The 24,294-nt window shown below is 30.6% G+C and overlaps 2 protein-coding genes and 2 long non-coding RNA genes across 4 annotated transcripts; 3 read left to right on the forward strand and 1 right to left on the reverse strand.

The window, feature by feature from the left end:
* Window positions 1-78: 78 nt before the first annotated feature.
* LOC129881927 (uncharacterized) lies at window positions 79-1,014 on the forward strand. Its single transcript, XR_008765704.1, has 2 exons — window positions 79-239; window positions 670-1,014. It is a non-coding gene; the product is annotated as an uncharacterized LOC129881927 (long non-coding RNA).
* A 4,574-nt stretch (window positions 1,015-5,588) lies between these two features.
* Window positions 5,589-6,541, forward strand: LOC129881928 (uncharacterized). The gene is made up of 2 exons (XR_008765705.1): window positions 5,589-5,733; window positions 6,155-6,541. It is a non-coding gene; the product is annotated as an uncharacterized LOC129881928 (long non-coding RNA).
* Window positions 6,542-7,221: 680 nt separating this feature from the next.
* LOC129883737 (uncharacterized) lies at window positions 7,222-7,980 on the forward strand. The gene is made up of 3 exons (XM_055958342.1): window positions 7,222-7,456; window positions 7,547-7,610; window positions 7,716-7,980. Exons 1-3 carry the CDS (start codon window positions 7,222-7,224, stop codon window positions 7,978-7,980), a joined length of 564 nt encoding a protein of 187 aa, XP_055814317.1.
* A 7,550-nt stretch (window positions 7,981-15,530) lies between these two features.
* LOC129883293 (protein ECERIFERUM 26-like) lies at window positions 15,531-19,290 on the reverse strand. The gene is made up of 2 exons (XM_055957941.1): window positions 18,662-19,290; window positions 15,531-16,566 (listed from the first exon to the last, which is right to left on the reverse strand). Exons 1-2 carry the CDS (start codon window positions 19,103-19,105, stop codon window positions 15,718-15,720), a joined length of 1,293 nt encoding a protein of 430 aa, XP_055813916.1. The 5' UTR covers window positions 19,106-19,290; the 3' UTR covers window positions 15,531-15,717.
* Window positions 19,291-24,294: the final 5,004 nt, after the last annotated feature.

Below are 24,294 nucleotides of genomic sequence, written 5' to 3' on the forward strand. Positions count from 1 at the left end.
GTGTCTCAAGATGAAAATTGGGAATAAAGCTAGGTAAGTTAATCATAAATTTATGTCCATTATCAAAATCATATACTTTCATAGGACTATATATTTGTGAGAATTTCACAAGTATTTCTCATTATATTTTGATCTTTGAGCATTAAATCATATATGTTCAATGACCTCTATGAAATTCTCCATTCGATCAACTTTGCTACTTTGCTTGGTTTTGTTTTCTCTATTAGCTCTCCATCATTGTATGTTCATATTTATTTTTTTATACTTATTATTATCATCATCATCATTATCGATCATTTGATTTATCATTATGTACAACACAAAAATTATACAAAATCATGAAATGCACAAACTTATATAATATATCATTGAATTCACCACTAAATATAAGGATTTCTAACTAAGGATTCAACAAAAAGTTTAGATTTTCAATGTAAAGTCCGTGAAAAATGTTTCGGACGAAGAAATTCCGAAATGAAATTCAGTTGGAAAAAATTAAATAATTTTGTACTATAATTTGAAATAATGACTTGTTTTGTTTTTCAGATTACTAATTACAATTTTTATAAATAGTTCCGTGATATTATCTTTTAGGTGATTCGATTGGATAAAAACTTCTTTTATACGTTGTTATTATATAGAAGTTAATTAACTAATTGATAAATGCAGGTGATGCAAGTACAAATGTTGTAGCCAATCAATGCATCCCAATTCATGAGCAAAGCAATCCAGTACCCATATGGTGTTGCCCAGCAGATTTAGAATGCTATGATAATAACCAAACATGTCATGATAATTGCTAATAATGATAACTTTTCAATAACAACAATAATATATTCAGAGAAATTTCACGAGTGATAATTTTCAAGAATAATATAATATTTTTAATTTGAAAAAGCATTATAGTTTTCCTCGATTAGTACACGTGAGTTTCATGTTACTAATTATGTTGATGTATAATGAAAACAAAGTAACTTGATTATATTATTAATAAAGTTCAATTTCAGTTATCAATTTGTACTCTAATTTTATATATCTATATCATATTTTTCTTACATTAATGTCTATTTGAAGTTGAACGTTTGTACATTGTTTCTCCCTTGGCGCAAAAGCTTATCCATTTAAAAGCAAAATTATGGGTTAAATATTTTCCAAAATAAGGAAAAGTCTCTACCAAAAATATTTCCAACATATATGAGCTTTTTTTAGAGGGAAGGACCAATTTTCGGATTTGTTATGAGATTTTAGCTACCATTTTGAAGAGTAATAGGGAAATAAATAGTGAGAGTCATACTCTCCAACACCTACATGGGTGTACATAACTTGAGGTGAATCTGACCTAAATAACTAAAAAAATATTTTAAAATATATGATCATCTAATATAAAATTTTTCTTAAACCGTTCGTTAAAGAGATTACACTTCTATTTAAGAAAAGACAATTTAAAAGGTTCCTTAATTTTAGATTCCCTCTTGTATATATTCTTCAAAGGCTTCTTGAAATATTACTGTCCAACGTTTTTTGGCCCGATATTTTTTAGGAACATCCGTAATGACTTTATGAATCATAACCATAGCAACTAAATGATCCACGCCACTTTCTTTTTAATATTTTGGGATCACAAAATAATAATTCGAGATTTTCTTAGTTATTTGTATGTGTAAATCTATTATTTTTTGAGAGTATTACTGACGGCTCGGTTTGACCCAATATTTTTTAGGGCCATCTGTAGTACTAACCTTGTGAACTGTATATACCCCTACCTCTAGAGGACTCACACTATTTTTTTAACATTTAGAAATCTCTGTGTGTGTACGCGCGCTCATTATCTGATTAAAAAAGCAAAAAAAAAAAAGATCAAGCAAGAAGAATGACTATTTCTCAAAATGGAAGGAGGAGTTTGATTTTTAAATAAAGTTAAAAGTATCATAAATGATTTCTTCCTTATAATTTTTATCAAACTAATTAAGCTAAACACATTCATGCACCAAGTACAAGAAAGAAAAAGACTGAAAATAATTTTGTTTAGAAAAGACATAATAGGAATAAAAACAAATGGCAATAAGGAGGAATGAATGAGAAGGATACATTTCACATATTCACACACAAGTAGTAAAAGTAAATGATAAAGAAATATTAGGAAATGAAATAAATGATAAAAATGAGGACAAGTAAGTAGTAAAGGAAAACAAAAAGAGTTATTTTAGAAAATGAAATAAACTATAATAGTGAGGAACAAATGAGTTGGATATATTTAATTTTCCCCAATTTTATAGGCAACAAATAAGGAAAAATCATTATTAAGAAAATAGAAACTAGTAGAGATACTATCTCTAAGATATGCCATATCAGCCTTTTTGTGCAAAATCATTATTAATACATAGAGTGAGAAATAATTTGGTAAATTAATCATTAATTTTCTTTAGTTATCAAAATCAAGTATTTTTACAAGGCTATATATTTGAGAGATTTTCATAAGTATTTCTCACAATTTTTAGACTTTTGAGCACTTAAAAATATTTTTTCAATGGCCTCTACAAAATTCTCCCTTCAATCAGTTTTATTGTTTTGCTTGGTTTTGTTTTGCTTGGTTGCTCTTCATCATTGTAAGTCCACAATTTTTTTTTCTATTAAACTTAATTTGTTATTATTGTTAGAATTAATAAAAATTATAATGAAACATGTCTTGTTTTAAATGTTATTTTCACTTTTTGTGTATATTTATATGTTATTATCTTTTTGTTGATCTGACAATACAATTTTTTTAAAATTTTATATTATTAATATATAGGCATAAATTTTTATATATTCTTATAATTGAATTTCATGAAATTTCAGGTGATGAAGGTACAAACATTAAGGCTAAAAAGGTTGATTTTTGCCTTCAAATTCCAGGTCAATTAGGCAAATGGTGTTGTGCAACAACTGCAAAATGTTATCCTTCTCTTGCTGCATGTGAAGCAAACTGTCACTAATGACAATTTATTTTAGAACAATATTAATGTCAATTAATCCCAGAAAGTATTAGAATTTCTTTTAATTAGTACTCATGAGTTTGAGTTTTATAATACTATTTAAGTTGATGTATGAGTATAATTAAAAGTTGTTACTTTCATTTATAAAATTCAATTATAGTTATTAGTACTTGAAATTTATATATTCAGATTATATATATCTTTTTTTCCATTTAAAATTGAAAATTTATATATTATTTTACTCTGATGCGAAATAGAATAATATAAAAATTAATTTAAGAAAAGAGAAAAGACTAATTAATTTGAACAAATTAGCCTACAAGATGAGCCCAAAATAACTTGGTCCAAGTTTTGCCTAACTGCCTATTTTCTTCAATTAGTTTTTTGATAAAATATTAGGGTTCAAAACTCTTTATTCAACAGTCGCACCTTGTCATTTTCCTTTTTTAGATAAATTTTTAATTTGCTTTCATCTTAAGTCAAAATGGTGTCACAATTTTCAACAAAGTCTTCCCTCTCTCCTACAAATTCAAATTCCTTTATAAAAAGTCAAAAATAATAATTATATTTTGTTGACCAAACTTGCTGCAAATATGAAACAAAAAGACAATTTTGTTGATCTTTCCTCTATCACATTTTGGATTGACCTCAAATATGCATTTCAAATTTCAAAGTGCTCTTTTGTTCCTCAAATTCTGCCCAAAATCTCGGACACAAATACTTCGATATATCTTTAGCTGAGGGAACAGTTTTTGCTGGCTAAGAAAATCACCAAACAAGCTTTTATACTGATAAAAACACACTCTGTCACATTTGCATATCATCTCATATATCATTTTCTATTCTCCTCTCTATCTCATTTAACTTTATTTCAAGAGCAAGTGTAGATTCGAAACTTACGATGATCGTTAATTCACTGCCCACACACTATGAGACTTCAAGAATTTGTACAAAATAAATTTTTGTTTGAATGCCTTAGTAATTTATATCTAGTTCAATATATAGCTTAAAATCAATAAGATCAGGTTCACATTCTTAAACAAGACCAAAACCATTTTGAATAAAAGTTAACCTTATGGCTTAAGATCCTTTTAAAACAAGTCAGATTTTTTTTCAAAAGTTCACCTTAAATTTTAATCCTAATTAAAAGACTGTTTTTACATTTGACTAGTCCATCACTTTCTTTCAAGTCCAACTCAACGTTGTTTTACTTCTTAATATTTAATACTTTAGTTACTTATACGATAACATATTCATTCAACTTAGTACTTACACTTAGCCTAATTAATATAACTTTGATCGGTTATGTTAACTATAATGGAGAGTTAATAAGCCACCATGGTTAGATAAGTTTGTTAGAGTTTGTTAGGAGTTGGTTATAATTAGTTAGGAGTAGAAACTAATTAACTTGTATACTATATATGCAACACTTGTGTGCACATGTAAGGCATGATGTATCATTCAGTAAAGTGATCAATGTAGCTACATTTTCGTCTCCTCCTTTCCTCTCTAAATTCTTCTCTCTTTCATCTCTTTTTCTTCCTCATTTCATAAAATTATAAAGCTCCACTAATGGAGTTATCATGGTATCAAAGCCTTGTAACATCTTAGGCTAGATCACAAGTAGTAGAAGTTCAGAGTATTGCATTAAATGTGCTTAGATTCAAATCTGAAATTTTTTTGGATAGCGAATAAGCATCAAACTCTGCATACTCAGTTTCAAAGCTATTTCAATGGCAAACTTAGGTGTATCTAGAGCATTATATACTGAAAATATACAGTCAAACAAAGCTCATACAACAGAAGGAGCATCGAGCTACATAGCTCCAAATATCGATCACAATCATCCATTGTTTTTGCATCAAAATAACACTTCAGGTAGCTACTTAATCTCTCTTCAACTAACTGGTTCAGAGAACTATGCAATCTGGAGTAGATCTATGAGAATTGGACTGTTAGTTAAGAGTCGGATTTATTGATGAAAGATTTCCTGAATCTAAGTTTACACCTGAACTGTCTGATGCTTGGGAGAAGTGTAATGCTGTAGTTTTTTCCTGGATTATGAATATTGTTCGACCAAGACTACTGAGCACTATTGTGTATAGTGGTGATGCACACAAAATGTGGTGTGATCTGAAAGAAAAGATCAATTAGAGCACATGTGTATCAACTCCATAAGAAAATTCACAGCCTTAGTCAGGGCACTATGTCAGTTACAGATTACTACACTACTCTCAAAGGGTTGTGGAATAAGTATGACACGATTATGACTTTTACATATAAGTCAGATGTCAATCTAAATAGGATCTGAGTAATTATCCCTATAATTTTTAAGAATCAAAATTTTCAAGAACATAAACGACGTCATATGTTACGATAAAGAAAAAAATCTATTAAGGGAATATTAATTTTGTATTAACTTTTGCAATTTTGTTTATTATATCTTTTATTGTATTATGAATATTGTAATTACCATATCTAAAACATGAAAAAGGTAAGTAGTTGTGATTTTCAATAATGTGTCTCAAGATGAAAATTGGGAATAAAGCTAGGTAAGTTAATCATAAATTTATGTCCATTATCAAAATCATATACTTTCATAGGACTATATATTTGTGAGAATTTCACAAGTATTTCTCATTATATTTTGATCTTTGAACATTAAATCATATATGTTCAATGACCTCTATAAAATTCTCCATTCGATCAACTTTGCTACTTTGCTTGGTTTTGTTTTCTCTATTAGCTCTCCATCATTGTATGTTCATATTTATTCTTTTATACTTATTATTATCATTATCGATCATTTGATTTATCATTATGTACAACACAAAAAGTATACAAAATCATGAAATGCACAAACTTATATAATATATCTTTGAATTCACCACTAAATATAAGGATTTCTAACTAAGGATTCAACAAAAAGTTTAGATTTTCAATGTAAAGTCCGTGAAAAATGTTTCGGACGAAGAAATTCCGAAAGGAAATTCAGTTGGAAAAAATTAAATAATTTTGTACTATAATTTGAAATAATGACTTGTTTTGTTTTTCAGATTACTAATTACAATTTTTATAAATAGTTCCGTGATATTATCTTTTAGGTAATTCGATAGGATAAAAACTTCTTTTATACGTTGTTATTATATAGAAGTTAATTAACTAATTGATAAATGCAGGTGATGCAAGTACAAATGTTGTAGCCAATCAATGCATCCCAATTCATGAGCAAAGCAATCCAGTACCCATATGGTGTTGCCCAGCAGATTTAGAATGCTATGATAATAACCAAACATGTCATGATAATTGCTAATAATGATAACTTTTCAATAACAACAATAATATATTCAGAGAAATTTCACGAGTGGATAATTTTCAAGAATAATATAATATTTTTAATTTGAAAAAGCATTATGGTTTTCCTCGATTAGTACACGTGAGTTTCATGTTACAAATTATGTTGATGTATAACGATAACAAAATAACTTGATTATATTGTTAATAAAGTTCAATTTCAGTTATCAATTTGTACTCTAATTTTATATATCTATATCATATTTTTCTTACATTAATGTCTATTTGAAGTTGAACATTTGTACATTGTTTCTCCCTTGGCGCAAAAGCTTATCCATTTAAAAGCAAAATTATGGGTTAAATATTTTCCAAAATAATGAAAAGTCTCTACCAAAAATATTTCCAACATATATGAGCTTTTTTTAGAGGGAAGGACCAATTTTCGGATTTTATATGAGATTTTAGCTACCATTTTGAAGAGTAATAGGGAAATAAATAGTGAGAGTCTGTTGAGATGTAAAGATTAGTTAGGAAATTAGTTAGAAGCAGGGATATTATTGTCATTTCCAGCCCTCCTAGTTAAACAAACTAACTACCAATTAGTTAGATAGTTAGCCTAAGTAACTACCTATATATATGTATGTAACTAAGGCTACTAGGAAGTTAGGGCATTTTCAGAAGCCCCAAAATTGAAAAAATCTCTTCCTTTCTCTCTACTCTAACTTCTCTCTCTCTTCTTCTTCTTCTTCTTCATCTTGATCTTAGATGTAGAATAGCTCAGATAAGTTCATGGTATCAGAGCAGTGATCACAGCAAGAAGCTCACCTAGCTGATTCAAAGACTCGAAGATCAGAGTCAAAGATTCAGTCAAGTTTCTAGCTCAGTCTTTACAGATCTAAGCTTCATCGAAGCTCAAACTGATTTCCGCAACAAAGAGCTAAAAGGTAAAGAGATGACAGGCGAAGCCACAGATTCAGCTCAACGAGTGGCTATATCAGGTTCATCAAGCTCGGCAGGTAATAATGGACAAGGTATTGACTATAATCATCCCTTATTCCTTAGTCCTACGGATGTGAGTGGTATTAGCATCATATCGTTCCAGTTGCAAGACATTGAAAACTATAACTTGTGGAATCGATCAATCAAACTAGCTTTGCTAGGTAGAAACAAATTAGGACTTGTGGATGGTACATGCAGGAAATAAATGTATAGTGAAGAGCTATGGGGCCAATGGGAAAGGGTAAATGCGATTGTGTTATCATGGCTTATGAACTCAGTAATGAAGAGCCTGCTTAGTGGAATTGCATTTGCGTCAAATGCTTCAAGTGTGTGGTCTGACCTGTAAGAGAGATTTGACAGGGTTGATGGATCAAGAACCTACAGCCTACACAAAGAAATAACCACTTTACAATAAGGAACATCGTCTGTTTCAGCATATTATACAAGGCTGAAGGCATTGTGGGATGAGTTTGAAGTGTTTGTGCCTCCACCGTGTTACAATTGTGAGAAATCCAGAGGATTTGTAGCTCACATGAATAGACAAAAGCTGTATCAATTTCTAATGGGATTGAACGACACATATCATCAAGCTAGGAGTCAGATTCTCATGATAGATCCTTTACCTACTATCAATCAAGCATATGCTATGATAGTAGGAGATGAAAGTCAGAAGGCTGTGGTGATAGGCATCAACAATTTGGGACTATATTAATCAAATTCTGATTCAATAGCTATGTACTCTAGAGTTGAAAACAGTTCAGGTATTAATAACAGGTTCAAGAAAAATACATCCTTAATCTGTGAGTTCTGTAATTGTAGAGGCCACACAAAAGAGTCCTGCTATAAGGTGGTGGGATATCCCCCAGATTTCAAGTCCAAAAAGAAGGTTCAAATTGCAAACATGGTTCATGCAGACACCAATGGCCACACTAATCAATCTCAGCAGTCAGGTCAGGCTAGTTTCTCTTATGGTTTGAACACAAATGTGACTGATAAAGCAATATGGGATAGAAACAGCATAGGACAGCACACTGCAGACAAACTATTAGCAACTACTTCTAACAAGACAGCTGAGAAAGAGGTCAAGCAACTAATGCAGGGGTGTACATTCACAAAACATCAGTATGAGCAGATCCTTATGATGATGAATCAACAGTCAGGATCAAGAGCCAATGCACCTGATTGCAATAAGGCAAACAATGCAGGTAAGGCCTTATTTGTAACTAAAAATAGTGATGTGTGGATTGTGGATACAGGTGCAACAAATCATATGGTGTCTAAGATGGAGATACTGCTAAAAGAGTTTGTACTTAAACTTGCCACTCCGAAGGATGTGTGTTTACCAAATGGTGGTACCACTCAAGTAATTCATATTGGATCTTGTAGCCTACCATCTAGAAGTCTGATCACTAATGTGTTCCATATTCCGGAATTCAAGTACAACTTAATGTCTGTTAGCAAAATAACCAAGGAATTAGGTTGCTCAGTCTCTTTCTTCCCTGATTTCTGTGTTTTTCAGGAGCTCTACACTGGGAAGGTGAAGAAAGTTAGTAGAGAAGAGGGTGGCCTGTATCTGCTATGAAGCCAATTAAATCAAGGTAATGCAAGTAAGACTCAGGATTCTGCCTACTCTGTTGATGCTGGTCAGTCAACAAACAAGGAATCAAATATGGAGCTATGGCATAAAAGGCTAGGACATGTATCTTCAGCTGTACTTGCCAAGATATTCACTATGAATAAAGTTAGTGTGTGTAAGGTGTCTGAGTGCTTAGTATGTCTATTTGTCAAACAAACTAGACCTGTATTTCCTTCTAGCATCATCAAAAGCAGTAGCTATTTTGATTTGATACATGTTAATCTTTGGGGTCCTTATAATACAACTACCTTTGATGGTAACAAGTATTTCCTTACAATTGTTGATGATTTTTCAAGAATGACTTGACTATTCTTACTTAAGCACAAATCAGATGTGTGTGTGTCTCTTAAACTCTTTCTGCAGTATACTAAGAATCAATTTGGGAAGGTGGTTAAAGTCCTAAGATCTGATAATGGTACTGAGTTTGTTAACTCAGTATGTGATAATATGTTCAAATCACTGGGTATTATACATCAAAGGTCCTGTCCATACACTCCTCAACAAAATGCCATATGGAGGCTGAAGGATTTTGTCTCTCTGAATGCCAAATAGGATGTCCAATATCCCCTGTCCAACTATGTAAACTATTCCCATCTCTCACCTTCTCATCAGTGTTTTATTGCAGCTACATCCTCTGTGATAGAACCCACCAGCTATGCTGAAGCAATCAAAGATCCAAGATGGGGTGAAGCTATGCAGACTGATATCCAGGCCTTAGCAAGCAACAACACCTGGGAGATCACTTCATTACCTGCAGGAAAAAAACCTATTGGCTGTAGATGGATATACAAGGTCAAGTACAAATCCACAGGTGAAATAGAGAGGTTCAAAGCAAGGTTAGTTGCAAAAGGATACAGTCAACAGAAAGGAATTGATTACAAGGAGACCTTCTCTCCTGTTGTGAAAATGGTCACTGTCAGAGCCATTCTCTCAACTGCAGCTTCTAAGAATTGGCACATCCATCAAATAGATGTCTTCAATGCCTTCCTACATGGGGACCTTGAGGATGAAATATATATGCAGCTTTCTCAGGGATTTGTCAGTCAAGGGGAGAAGGTGTGTAGACTAACAAAGTCCCTTTATGGGCTCAAGCAGGCTCCAAGGCAGTGGAATCACAAACTCACTGAAGCTCTAACCTCCCTTGAGTTCAAACAAAGTCAATATGATTACTCCTTATTCATTAACAAGTCAGCAGAAGGTATTGCAATTGTACTTGTATATGTAGATGACATGTTAATAACTGGTAGCAGCCTTAAACTGATAGAAGACACAAAGCAGGCTTTACAAAGAGCCTTCAAAATGAAAGACTTAGGGGAGCTTAAATACTTCCTAGGAATTGAATTTACAAGAACCACAGAAGGTATACTCATGCATCAAAGGAAGTATACCCTTGAACTTATAGCTGAGATAGGACTGTCTGCAGCCAAACCAGCAGGAACTCCTATAGACACCAACATCAAGCTCACATCAAGGCAATATAATGATCATGTAAACAAGAAGCTGAAAGAATCAGAAGATCCTTTGGTAGATCAAGCTGCATATCAGAAACTCATAGGTAAGCTACTGTACCTCAACATGACAAGGCCAGACATCTCCTTCAATACTTAGACACTGAGCCAGTTTCTAAATCAACCAAAAAATTCTCATATAAAGGCTGCACTAAGGATTGTCAAGTACTTGAAGAAGCAACCTGTACAAGGTATATTATTGTCCAGCCAGTCAGATAGGTAGGTCACTGTATTTTGTGATGCAGATTGGGCTGCTTGCCCACTAACCAAGAAGTCAGTCACAGGGCTCATGATCAAGATGGGAAAGTCCCTGGTCTCATGGAAGGCAAAGAAACAAACCACAGTATCAAGGAGCTCAACTGAAGCTGAATATAGAAGTATGGCCTCGACTGTATCAGAACTTGTATGGTTGTTGGGCATGTTGAAAGAAGTGGATGAAGATGTTGAGCTGCCTGTTCAAATGTATAGTGATAGCAAAGCTGCAATTCAGATTGCAGCAAATACAGTATATCACGAAAGAACAAAATATATAGAGATAAATTGCCATTTTATCAGAGAAAAACTGCAGCAAGGCTTGATAAAAGTATGCTACTTACCATCTCAAGAACAACCTGCAGATTTGTTAACCAAAGGGTTGTCAAGAGTTCAGCATGAGCATCTTTTGTCCAAGCTAGGAGCTTTGAACATTTTTGCACCTCCTAGCTTGAAGGGGAGTGTTGAGATGTAAAGATTAGTTAGGAAATTAGTTAGAAGCAGGGGTATTATTGTCATTTCCAGCCCTCCTAGTTAAACAAACTAACTACCAATTAGTTAGATAGTTAGCCTAAGTAACTACCTATATATATGTATGTAACTAAGGCTACTGGGAAGTTAGGGCATTTTCAGAAGCCCCAAAATTGAAAAAAATCTCTTCCTCTCTCTCTACTCTAACTTTTCTCTATCTTCTTCTTCTTCTTCTTCATCCTGATCTTAGATGTAGAATAGCTCAGATAAGTTCAGAGTCATACTCTCCAACACCTACATGGGTGTACATAACTTGAGGTGAATCTGACCTAAATAACTAAAAAAATATTTTAAAATATATGATCATCTAATATAAAATTTTTCTTAAACCGTTCGTTAAAGAGATTACACTTCTATTTAAGAAAAGACAATTTAAAAGGTTCCTTAATTTTAGATTCCCTCTTGTATATATTCTTCAAAGGCTTCTTGAAATATTACTGTCCAACGTTTTTTGGCCCGATATTTTTTAGGAACATCCGTAATGACTTTATGAATCATAACCATAGCAACTAAATGATCCACGCCACTTTCTTTTTAATATTTTGGGATCACAAAATAATAATTCGAGATTTTCTTAGTTATTTGTATGTGTAAATCTATTATTTTTTGAGAGTATTACTGACGGCTCGGTTTGACCCAATATTTTTTAGGGCCATCTGTAGTACTAACCTTGTGAACTGTATATACCCCTACCTCTAGAGGACTCACACTATTTTTTTAACATTTAGAAATCTCTGTGTGTGTACGCGCGCTCATTATCTGATTAAAAAAGCAAAAAAAAAAAAGATCAAGCAAGAAGAATGACTATTTCTCAAAATGGAAGGAGGAGTTTGATTTTTAAATAAAGTTAAAAGTATCATAAATGATTTCTTCCTTATAATTTTTATCAAACTAATTAAGCTAAACACATTCATGCACCAAGTACAAGAAAGAAAAAGACTGAAAATAATTTTGTTTAGAAAAGACATAATAGGAATAAAAACAAATGGCAATAAGGAGGAATGAATGAGAAGGATACATTTCACATATTCACACACAAGTAGTAAAAGTAAATGATAAAGAAATATTAGGAAATGAAATAAATGATAAAAATGAGGACAAGTAAGTAGTAAAGGAAAACAAAAAGAGTTATTTTAGAAAATGAAATAAACTATAATAGTGAGGAACAAATGAGTTGGATATATTTAATTTTCCCCAATTTTATAGGCAACAAATAAGGAAAAATCATTATTAAGAAAATAGAAACTAGTAGAGATACTATCTCTAAGATATGCCATATCAGCCTTTTTGTGCAAAATCATTATTAATACATAGAGTGAGAAATAATTTGGTAAATTAATCATTAATTTTCTTTAGTTATCAAAATCAAGTATTTTTACAAGGCTATATATTTGAGAGATTTTCATAAGTATTTCTCACAATTTTTAGACTTTTGAGCACTTAAAAATATTTTTTCAATGGCCTCTACAAAATTCTCCCTTCAATCAGTTTTATTGTTTTGCTTGGTTTTGTTTTGCTTGGTTGCTCTTCATCATTGTAAGTCCACAATTTTTTTTTCTATTAAACTTAATTTGTTATTATTGTTAGAATTAATAAAAATTATAATGAAACATGTCTTGTTTTAAATGTTATTTTCACTTTTTGTGTATATTTATATGTTATTATCTTTTTGTTGATCTGACAATACAATTTTTTTAAAATTTTATATTATTAATATATAGGCATAAATTTTTATATATTCTTATAATTGAATTTCATGAAATTTCAGGTGATGAAGGTACAAACATTAAGGCTAAAAAGGTTGATTTTTGCCTTCAAATTCCAGGTCAATTAGGCAAATGGTGTTGTGCAACAACTGCAAAATGTTATCCTTCTCTTGCTGCATGTGAAGCAAACTGTCACTAATGACAATTTATTTTAGAACAATATTAATGTCAATTAATCCCAGAAAGTATTAGAATTTCTTTTAATTAGTACTCATGAGTTTGAGTTTTATAATACTATTTAAGTTGATGTATGAGTATAATTAAAAGTTGTTACTTTCATTTATAAAATTCAATTATAGTTATTAGTACTTGAAATTTATATATTCAGATTATATATATCTTTTTTTCCATTTAAAATTGAAAATTTATATATTATTTTACTCTGATGCGAAATAGAATAATATAAAAATTAATTTAAGAAAAGAGAAAAGACTAATTAATTTGAACAAATTAGCCTACAAGATGAGCCCAAAATAACTTGGTCCAAGTTTTGCCTAACTGCCTATTTTCTTCAATTAGTTTTTGATAAAATATTAGGGTTCAAAACTCTTTATTCAACAGTCGCACCTTGTCATTTTCCTTTTTTAGATAAATTTTTAATTTGCTTTCATCTTAAGTCAAAATGGTGTCACAATTTTCAACAAAGTCTTCCCTCTCTCCTACAAATTCAAATTCCTTTACAAAAAGTCAAAAATAATAATTATATTTTGTTGACCAAACTTGCTGCAAATATGAAACAAAAAGACAATTTTGTTGATCTTTCCTCTATCACATTTTGGATTGACCTCAAATATGCATTTCAAATTTCAAAGTGCTCTTTTGTTCCTCAAATTCTGCCCAAAATCTCGGACACAAATACTTCGATATATCTTTAGCTGAGGGAACAGTTTTTGCTGGCTAAGAAAATCACCAAACAAGCTTTTATACTGATAAAAACACACTCTGTCACATTTGCATATCATCTCATATATCATTTTCTATTCTCCTCTCTATCTCATTTAACTTTATTTCAAGAGCAAGTGTAGATTCGAAACTTACGATGATCGTTAATTCACTGCCCACACACTATGAGACTTCAAGAATTTGTACAAAATAAATTTTTGTTTGAATGCCTTAGTAATTTATATCTAGTTCAATATATAGCTTAAAATCAATAAGATCAGGTTCACATTCTTAAACAAGACCAAAACCATTTTGAATAAAAGTTAACCTTATGGCTTAAGATCCTTTTAAAACAAGTCAGATTTTTTTTCAAAAGTTCACCTTAAATTTTAATCCTAATTAAAAGACTGTTTTTACATTTGACTAGTCCATCACTTTCTTTCAAGTCCAACTCAACGTTGTTTTACTTCTTAATATTTAATACTTTAGTTACTTATACGATAACATATTCATTCAACTTAGTACTTACACTTAGCCTAATTAATATAACTTTGATCGGTTATGTTAACTATAATGGAGAGTTAATAAGCCACCATGGTTAGATAAGTTTGTTAGAGTTTGTTAGGAGTTGGTTATAATTAGTTAGGAGTAGAAACTAATTAACTTGTATACTATATATGCAACACTTGTGTGCACATGTAAGGCATGATGTATCATTCAGTAAAGTGATCAATGTAGCTACATTTTCGTCTCCTCCTTTCCTCTCTAAATTCTTCTCTCTTTCATCTCTTTTTTCTTCCTCATTTCATAAAATTATAAAGCTCCACTAATGGAGTTATCATGGTTAATCATTTTTAATGGATCTTAAAGGATGCCTAATTTTCTTTTTTAAAGATTAATTGAGCCCTTACCTAGAATCTCATGTTTAGTAAGACCTTAAAAAGAGTTTTAACTTTTAATCAATTTTAGGTGCCTAATTCACCGTAAAGAATTAGGTGGCGACTCCTAATTATTTGTGGATTGGATTGAGCTTTCTGATGGACATTTATTAGTTTTCTCATCTCTTGAACTTGTTGTTTGCAGACCCAAAATCAACATATTGATTCTTTCCTAATTATTTTCGGTTGTGAGGCACTAAGGTAACATATCTAATCTCTGTATGTGGAATGTCATGTGCACCATATTTATTTAGATTTGTTCGTGAGATGTGTTGATATATTTTGTTTGTCTAGTATCTAATATTTATATATTTTTTCTCGACGTGAAAGTGACACTCTTTTTTTTTTTAATTTGTTAAAAAATAATACATTTATATATTTAAGGGGAAAAAGTTTAATTTTAGATTTCAGTTTTACTCCCATAAACCTCATGACATATTTTAGATAGCAAGAACTTCATACACGCCCATTAAATAGATTCACATTAGATGAAACGAAAGAAATGTAATTATAAAATACTTAGGGAATATGTGTCTTCTAATTTTGACCTGAGAACTTCGTAGTTCTTGATCATTGGCAATTGCATTGGTATATATTAGAACAAGAAAGAAAGACTAGTTTAAGTTCTATTTATGTGAAAAGTAGATTCTTTATAACTTTTGGACACATTATTTAGTTGATTGTTTAAAATATGAACATTATTCAGGAACAATCAAGACACAAGATTTAGATATTTGACAATATTTAGATTCTCATAAAGAAAAGACAAGTTATTATTATTTCTCAAATAAAAATAAGTTCTAAAGCCCAACTTTAGTAATGTTACAAACCAACACAACTAAACTTTGAAACAAGAACTAAAACAAATACCTTTAACTTCAAGCCATTTCCAGACTCCACCTATGTGATTGCACTGGACGTGCATGTTGTTATCATTCAAGCAATAGACCATTCGTTGTTTAGCTCATTTTTCAACTTCATTATCTCATCCTCAGGCAAAGTCATGGTCACAAGCCTTCCTTGAGAATTATTTGACCCGTCAGGAAGCACAAAGACGGTCCCTGCATCGCCTACTCCATCGATCAAGTAACTTACATTCTTAGGCTTGTGTCCCTTCCAGTCGAATCCATAGAGATCAGCACCATCCAGGCTCACGAAAGTCAAATTTGCTCCGTAGACAATGACATCCAACACTCCATGCTCTTTCTCGATGGCTTCATCGATCTTTAATCGCTCGTCGATGATCTCATTTTTAATCAACCTTGCTAATTCACTAGGATTAGCTTCTCTAATTGAGCAATCAACCTTAACAGCAACTATGACTTGAGTGTTTCCTATAAGTCCCCCTTTCTTTTCCTCACCTTTTTTGCAAATGGTCACAACTTTTGGGCCAGGCCCATCTCTAATTCTTGAAATGGACTGCCAAATAATAGCACATAGTGATTCAAATGGGCCTTCAATGCCTGTTATTGATTGCAAGTGGCCCAATTTAGATGCACTAACATGGATTGAAAATGACTCCATCTTGCAACTAGTGTTAGCAATCCAATGATCTTCAACTGGGCCGACCCGTTTTATGGAAAGTGGATCCTCCACAATCTTTTGCAGGGTTTGGGTTGAGTTTGCTTTGGTTAATGAATAGGCCAAGTTAAGGGGCCGGGGCGGTTGGTATCCACCAACTACTTTACCCAAATGGTTCCAAAATTCAGTTGCTGAGAATACATCTCCAAGTACATGGGCCCAACTTAAGCCCAATGAAATTCCACCACATTTGAATTTAGTATGCTACATAAATAGCCCACGATATAAATGAGTCAACTTTCAATTACCAACAAGAAAAGTGAAAAAGAAAGAAAAGCAACAACCGCATTCGAATCTGATCTATTTACGATAATTCATCGGGTGACTTCAAAGTAGTTAAAGAAGTTTCAAAATATTTCGATGAGATTCATCAATTTTTAAATAGCATGCACTAACTTTGTGTGACTTCATAAAGAAGATTAAAGCGAACGAAATGTATGTAGCGATTATGATAAATAACACTAGTCAAGTATAAGTTACTTTTTTCTTAGTTAATTAACGATTTTTTATATGTTTGTTTTTCTATAATTAAGGATTTCCTGACTTAGAATGTTTTGTTATCTACATATAAATGATATTATGCCAATGATACCAATCTTCCTACAATGTTCGACTTGAATTTTGTACAAATTTATGCATCTTAATATATATATTCTTTTTAAAAATATTAATGGTTAAATTTGTAAAATATAGTACTTCGTGCCTTAGAATTAATATTCTATCCTGCACCTCCGCCTATTAAAGTCAGTAACTCCCCCCCCCCCCCCACCCACGCACCACCACCAAAACAAAATTTTAATATCAACCAACTATCATAACTTTGGCCCCCAAAAAAAAAAAGAAGAAAGAAGTACTCCCAACTTCTCAAATTATATGTGGTGATTTTTAAAAATATTGTCTCAAATTATATGTTATTTTAAAAGTTGAAAATAAAATTAATTATTTTTCTCATTTTACACTTAGTAATAATTATTTTGAAGACTATAAACACTTTAATTATGATCAGGGGTGTTAACACATAAATAAGGCAAATATTTAAATAAAGAGACATTATATCTTAAGATACAAATAAATATAAGATAGTAAAAAAAACCGTCCTAATTACTATATTTTTAAGTGTCTGTAAAAGAGAAATATAATGGATAATTTGTAACGATTAGGTACATTTATTACTGAACCACCTCAACTAATATAATATTGAAGGAATATCTGCCAAGGCCATACAATCTTTAATATGATAGGGAATGTGTACAATTATTATATGTTTATTTGCAGTTAAAGAGATAAGTATATAATTACGGGGTGTGGTGAAATATTTGGAATTTTTTATTTTTAGCAAAAAGTATATACAAGGTTTAAGCATTAAAAATGAAAAAATAATAACTCCTACTAAAAGCACTTTTATCCTAATTATTAGAGCCGTCCCTAATGCAAATATGGATTAATTGACTCTTCATCATTATATGTAACACAATCTCTTTTCAAAATTTCAAAAAAAACTTCAATTTATTCTGAAAACTCATGATTAATCATCTACTTCTCACCTTTCTTGAATAGCTCGGACATTAAGGAAAATTCAAATGTTATTTCAAAAATACGTCCTACTTCTATATTTTTTGTTCAGTTTGAATTTCAATGAAGCCTTACAAAAAATTTTAAAAAAAATCTCTAAAATTATAATCATATGGCCCCCACCCCTAAAACCATATCTCTTTCCTCGCCTTCAAGCAGGAAATGAAGATCTTCTTGATAGGAAGCATCCTGTTATTGAGGCCGTTTGGATTGACTTATAAGTTGTTTTCAATTTTATTTTTTTTGAGTGTTTGGCTGGCCAACTTAAAGTCATTTTGTGCTTAAAATAAACCCTAATAAATAGTTGAGTTTATTTGGATGAACTTATTTTAAGTAGTTTATAAATTGAAAACAGCTTATAAGTCAAAAAAAAAAGTTGGCCTGCACCTCCTTTTTTATTTTTAACTTGTAAGCAGTTTTCAACTTATAAACTGCTTAAAAATAAGTCAATCCAAACATGCTAATTATCTTAAAGAACCTAGCCAAAAAAATCATACCGCAAACCCTAAAACCCATCCCCCTTTCCTTTCCTCCAACCAAGAGTAAAAAGTGAAACATAAAACCCGAGACGTGAGAATGGGTAACTTCTTGATAGGAAGCACTTTACCAGTTTATCTTCTTAATGAGTCTATTCGACACAAATTTGAATTAGTCGGGCTAGTAACTTTAGATACATAATGATTTTAAGAAAAACATAGAGTTGATTGTTTAGAGGGATTAATAATACCTGTATGAGGATTGGAGGTGAGAAAGCCAATTCAGGACCAAGAACTTGATTAGAAACAAGTAATTTTTCAAGTGAAGCATCTTTCATTTCTAGCCATTCTTCCAAAGTTTTATCACATTGTGCTTCAATAAACCTAGCACCACAATCATTGCATTTGATATAAGGCCTTCCTGATTCTGCCCTCCTAAACCTACCATTAGTCATATAAAAATAATTGAACCAAATAAATATTGGTTCTTTTATTTTATAAACTGTGACATCTTTAAATGCTTGGCTATCAAAGTAATAAATCCCTCTCAAATAATGTAATTTCATGGCCAAATCCATGTTGCTTGGCTCATAAACAACATCTTGTCCTGTTACTCTAGCTGGTCCAACTGAGGATAATTTTATGTTGTAAATTAGACTATTTTCTGATTTTGAAGATACCAGTTTTGGAATCATTTTTTTTTCTACGTGGGATTTGTTGGAAAGAGGAAAAAAGAGGATGAATTAAAATTTTTGAAGTAGAGGAGCTTGTAGACAATGGGATGTTCTTGATTATGTAGAGGATGATTTATATAGGCTTTTGAGGTGAGATAATAAACTAGCAATGGCCTAATATAGCTCATGCAATACTAAATTGATAGAGATGTGAAATGACCAAGTTGAATTGAATTGAAGCCGATTAAGATATATTGAGTTAATAAATGATGACTCACACAAATGTTACTGGGTTGATATAAGTTAGGCCATATAGGCTAAACAATGGGTCATAACTTAATTGGCTCAATTTTTACGAAGTTTTAAACATTTTACTTATAATTTGTATAGTTACCAAAAAAAATCAATAAAATCTACCTAGTTTAATGACGATTATCATAAATATTTAAATATTTTATTTTATACATAACATATATATTATTATTATTATTATTATTATTATTATTATTATTATTATTATTATGAGAAATCAGTTATGAAGAAAATCAGGCTATTATAACAAAATATCGTTATAACGAGTGACCTGACTATATAAGTCATAATAATTATCAATTCATAATATTTGAAAAGTATTTGCAAAAATTAATGTGGTAATTTTTTTAAAAAAATAAACTTTTTATCCACGAAATAGTTATTGTGTCATATAAAGTAAAAATAGAGGAAATATTGTTTAACAAAATACAAAACTTATAAGGTCAAAACTAAAGTACAAGAACTATATTTCAAAAGTCCTACTCGTGGATTTCAAGTTCTCTAACACTCACCAAGGAAATAAAAAAAAAGATACATATCTCGATGCACAACACATTTCGTATTTATATAAAATTTTGAAAAGCTATATTTTAAGGAGTGTGACGTAAACAACTTAATCTAATACAAACATTATTAATGAATACTTTCAAGGCTTGAACTTGTAATTTATTGATCATACAAACATAATTTTACCTAGCTCCAAGCTCCCCTTCACTCACTAAAAGATATATAACTAAATTAAATGTACATACCTCACTTCTTTTGTTCTTCTTATAGAAGTTTTTGTCCTCACTGTGGTGTCCAACCCATTTTTACATAGTCGATTATCCTGCAAAAGTTGCCGCTCATATTTGAATTCAACAAATGCAGCAAATATTGAAAAGATCAATCAATCGAATAATGATTAATACGTAATCGATCAAACACTACTTGAAAATTGTTTGGCATGCAGCAAATGTTGACAAGGTTGGTTGGCAAAATGTCAAATGTTGGTAAGCTATTAAGAAAAATTACTTTTCTTTTATTTGGAGGCTACTGTAATTTTTCTCTACAAAAGGGAGGGTCATTCCTTATTCTAAAATACACCAAAAAAAAATGAGAGAAAAAAAAGAATAAATCATCATAGATGGAAAGAATCTGTGAAAAAAAAAGAATAAAGCATTATAGATGAAAATAATATGTGAGGAAAAATAAAGAGTTAGCGATATTACAGTAAGGTGAGAAAATCAAAAGACGAATATTTCTTTTGAGTTTGTAGTAGTCTTTAGAGTATTTACTCAGACTTAAAAGTGTGTGATTCTTGATTTTTCCTCTTATTCAGAATGATTTCCACGTAAAAATCTTAGTGTCATTATTGCTCTTTTTTATTCTTGTTAATTAACTGATTATCGTGTTCCACTTTTGTTGCTTGTATTACCGCAAATATTATTTTTGTGACGGATTTATTCTTTACGCTCACTATTTGGACAGCATTCACAATCTTTCATCATGACAGTAAGGAATGAAGTACCATGTACTGTTTACTGGATGTGATTAGGAGGGCTCGAGCTATGGAAAATAGATTTTTATAGAAATATAAAATAAAATTATGTATAATAGATATTTGTGATTATGCTCTCCCTCGGATTCCTCGCATAGTTGCGTGGAACTTATTAGTGCACAAAGCTCCTAATTTATTTATTTTTTGATTAACTTTTTGCATAATTGAGATGCCATATTTACTCACTTTCTATTCCCTACTTGGAGAATTTAAGAAGGTTTACATGAAATTATCCACTCTTACTATCATATATTTCAAGATCTGTCTTATGTTTTTATATCAAGTGTGCGGTATTTATTTTAGAATTCGAATAATCTGGGTTTACGTGGGAACAGTTTCACTTTGAAATAAAACTCTTCCTATTAATTAAAGATAACTTTACAATCAAAATTTAAATTTGAGACTTTCGCTTTTATATCTATTTTCTTCCTTTATTTTTATAAGACGTCAAATACTTTGAAACAAATTTAGTTTCCAAACCACTATCATTAATTTGGACCTTAAGAGTAGTACTCCAAATATTTTAAACTTACCTTATATAGGAATTCAATTTTTCCATATAAAATGCAATAAGAGAGTAGTAGTTATCTAAACAATTAAAGAGCTAATAAGTCGTACAATTAATGGAGAAAATACGTATATATAGGTGGCAAGGCTTTAAATTTGGTAGTTGGAGAAATTCATTGCAAGTTATTTATGGCGTTCTATAGTCCACATTGAGGTAGTTGTGTAATTAATTTTGCAATAAATTACTCTCTCCGTTTATTTTCACTTGTCATGTTCGTTTTTAGAGAGTTTAACTATATGAACTTTGATCAACATTTTAAGATGTATTTTTTCATCATATTAATATGAGAAAGATTGATCGTATAGTTTTTGAACACCAAAATTTAAAATTGAAAATATTGGATTAATTTAATTCAATTTGACTCCGTAAATTAATCAAATTAACTCTCGCAAAATGTGAAAGTAAATCCATTTTTTTAAAAAATTTTCATCCGGTGTCTGATATTCACGTTAAGGTTCGATTAAATTCAGATTCGCGTTGACAAGTTTCAGATTTGAGAAGGGGGAGGGGGGTAAAGCACTCCGTGTCTTTGCTTCCAAACGAACACGATTTCGTATCTAAGGGACCTAAACTCGAGACCTTTGATTAAAAATGAATAAGTACTAACCATTCCACTATGCAACCTTAGTTGCATGTTACCCATTACCCATTTATGTCATCTCCTTCATTGCACAAGATGAAAATTAGGGTGCAATAAAATTACGTACCAATTTTAGAGGTGCAGTATTAAATATTTCACTAGATACACATAATATATGGAGTAATACAATAGTGTACCATCTTTCTTGACAACTGTATATGCACTTTTAGTAGGCCATCACACTAAAATATTACTTCCCATGGCTACCGTCCCAAATAGTGGTGAAATCGTATATACCATAAATGAACAATGATATTTTTGAGTTTAATTTAATTTTTTAGTGTGGTAGGATTAAAAGAGTTTAAATAAGTTAGTAGATTTTATTGAAAAAAATATGCCAGATAGGCGTTACATACAAAAATTAAGGTCAGACATGAAGATTTAACGCAATAGATAAATATGACTTCTTTTAGAGTATAAAGATGATATTCATGATTTTAAAGTTGGATGAAAAGAATAAATATGTCGAGGATATGAGAATTTGATGTCGTATGGGTAAATAAAAAGTATAAAATAAAGATGACCGTTTTCCATTAATATTATTACTACTATGTCTTAATTCCTAACTATTTTGTGATCGCCTAACGAATTAATACTGTATTATTTATGTGCCTATAACTAGTTTTAATCCAATATTAATTTTAGATTTTCTGTCATCACTAATACTCTATATGTCTACATTCAAGCTAGTATTAGGGAAACTTTAATGGAAAAAGAAAAATCTCAATACAACTGATATAAAAAAAATTCGACACGAATATGGATTCGTAGAATCTCAAAACGGATATTGAATAATGTATAGGAAACAAAAAGAATAATTCTTGGTAAACTTCCATACATACTATATCAGAAATAATTTTGAGTGACAATTAATTAACGATCTAATTGCCGCTAAATATTTTTTTAAGGTAATTAATAGTAACAATTACATTTTTATCACTCTTTTAAATGTCATTAAAGTTTATAGCATCGACATTAAATCTCATGACAATTAACAAATGATGATAAAGACTTCAACACTCTTTGTTAAAACTATTTTTATTGTAATGATATCAACAATTGAATTAATTCCCCACCCCATGACACAAAAAATATTAATTAATACGACCCATATAAAATATATGGGTCCAATTAATAATATAGGTATACTTCTTCGTCATTATAATAAAAGTTGAAATAAATACGGTACTTCCGGTTGAGAGCTAAAACAAAGAGCTGTTATGAGAAGGACAACCCAAGTTCACGAATGTCACGGAAGCACCCGGATGTACAGTTGTGGCTCGGATTTATTTGAATTTAATATTTTTAATGTGAAATATAAATTTATATGAAAAATAATCTATAAATTTAAATCTTTGATCCATCTTTGTGCGAAATGATGAAAGTCCATAGAAGTTTTGTGGGTTATCTATGCTTTATCTAATGAACAAATCGTTTGCTTAAAGTCAATTTTTATTGTTGGATATGTAGTGGTGTGAGCAGTGCCGAATTCAAACTTTCAAGTTTACGTACTTCAAATTTTTTCATAAAAAGGATAATTTATGATTTTTAATAAATTATTTATACGTATTTAATGAATATTTAACACATATATATAATTTTAGCTAAAATTATTAGATTTTACCGAACAACTAGAATTCTAACTTCGATTGTGAAAGATTTTTAGTTTAAGCACAATTATTCTGGGATAACCCTTGCATCATCGCTATTAGGGGAATAAAATTTGAGGAATTGTTTTGTTAGAAATTCTGCCTTATTTTCATATATAGTGATAGTTTTGTCTTTAATTATAAAATATAGAGATAGTTTGTGTATTTATGAAACGTAATAACAGTTTTTTTTCATCAAAATATAGCAGAATATATGGTATTAATAGCGCAAGCGTAATACATTATATTTGCGTGCATACACTGTATTCATATCACTATATTTTTATTGAATGACTCTTATTTTTCACAAGATACACTTGTATCATTACCAGAAACCATCATAAAAAAATCTATTATATGTTTTATGAGATACGCTTGTATTTCAAGCTTGAAATAAAAAAAATACGTATATTGAATGTGTTTTCTATTAAATCCAAACTCTTTCTGTGTATCATAATTTTTTAAAAATATTGCAATTTTAGATAAATATAGAAGCTATAT

The sequence above is a fragment of the Solanum dulcamara genome, chromosome 3 (assembly GCF_947179165.1).
Source record: "Solanum dulcamara chromosome 3, daSolDulc1.2, whole genome shotgun sequence".
Classification (NCBI taxonomy): Eukaryota; Viridiplantae; Streptophyta; class Magnoliopsida; order Solanales; family Solanaceae; genus Solanum; species Solanum dulcamara.

Excerpts from the sequence above, each read along its gene's own strand:
- LOC129883737 (XM_055958342.1), top strand. The coding sequence starts at position 7,222 with ATGACAGGCGAAGCCACAGATTCAGCTCAACGAGTGGCTATATCAGGT. Across the intron at positions 7,457-7,546 it reads CAAATTAGGACTTGTGGATG|TAATGAAGAGCCTGCTTAGT; the intron begins GTACATGCAGGA and ends TTATGAACTCAG. Across the intron at positions 7,611-7,715 it reads TCAAGTGTGTGGTCTGACCT|GCTGAAGGCATTGTGGGATG; the intron begins GTAAGAGAGATT and ends ATATTATACAAG.
- LOC129883293 (XM_055957941.1), bottom strand. The coding sequence starts at position 19,105 with ATGATTCCAAAACTGGTATCTTCAAAATCAGAAAATAGTCTAATTTAC. Across the intron at positions 16,567-18,661 it reads CACCTCCAATCCTCATACAG|CATACTAAATTCAAATGTGG; the intron begins GTATTATTAATC and ends CTATTTATGTAG.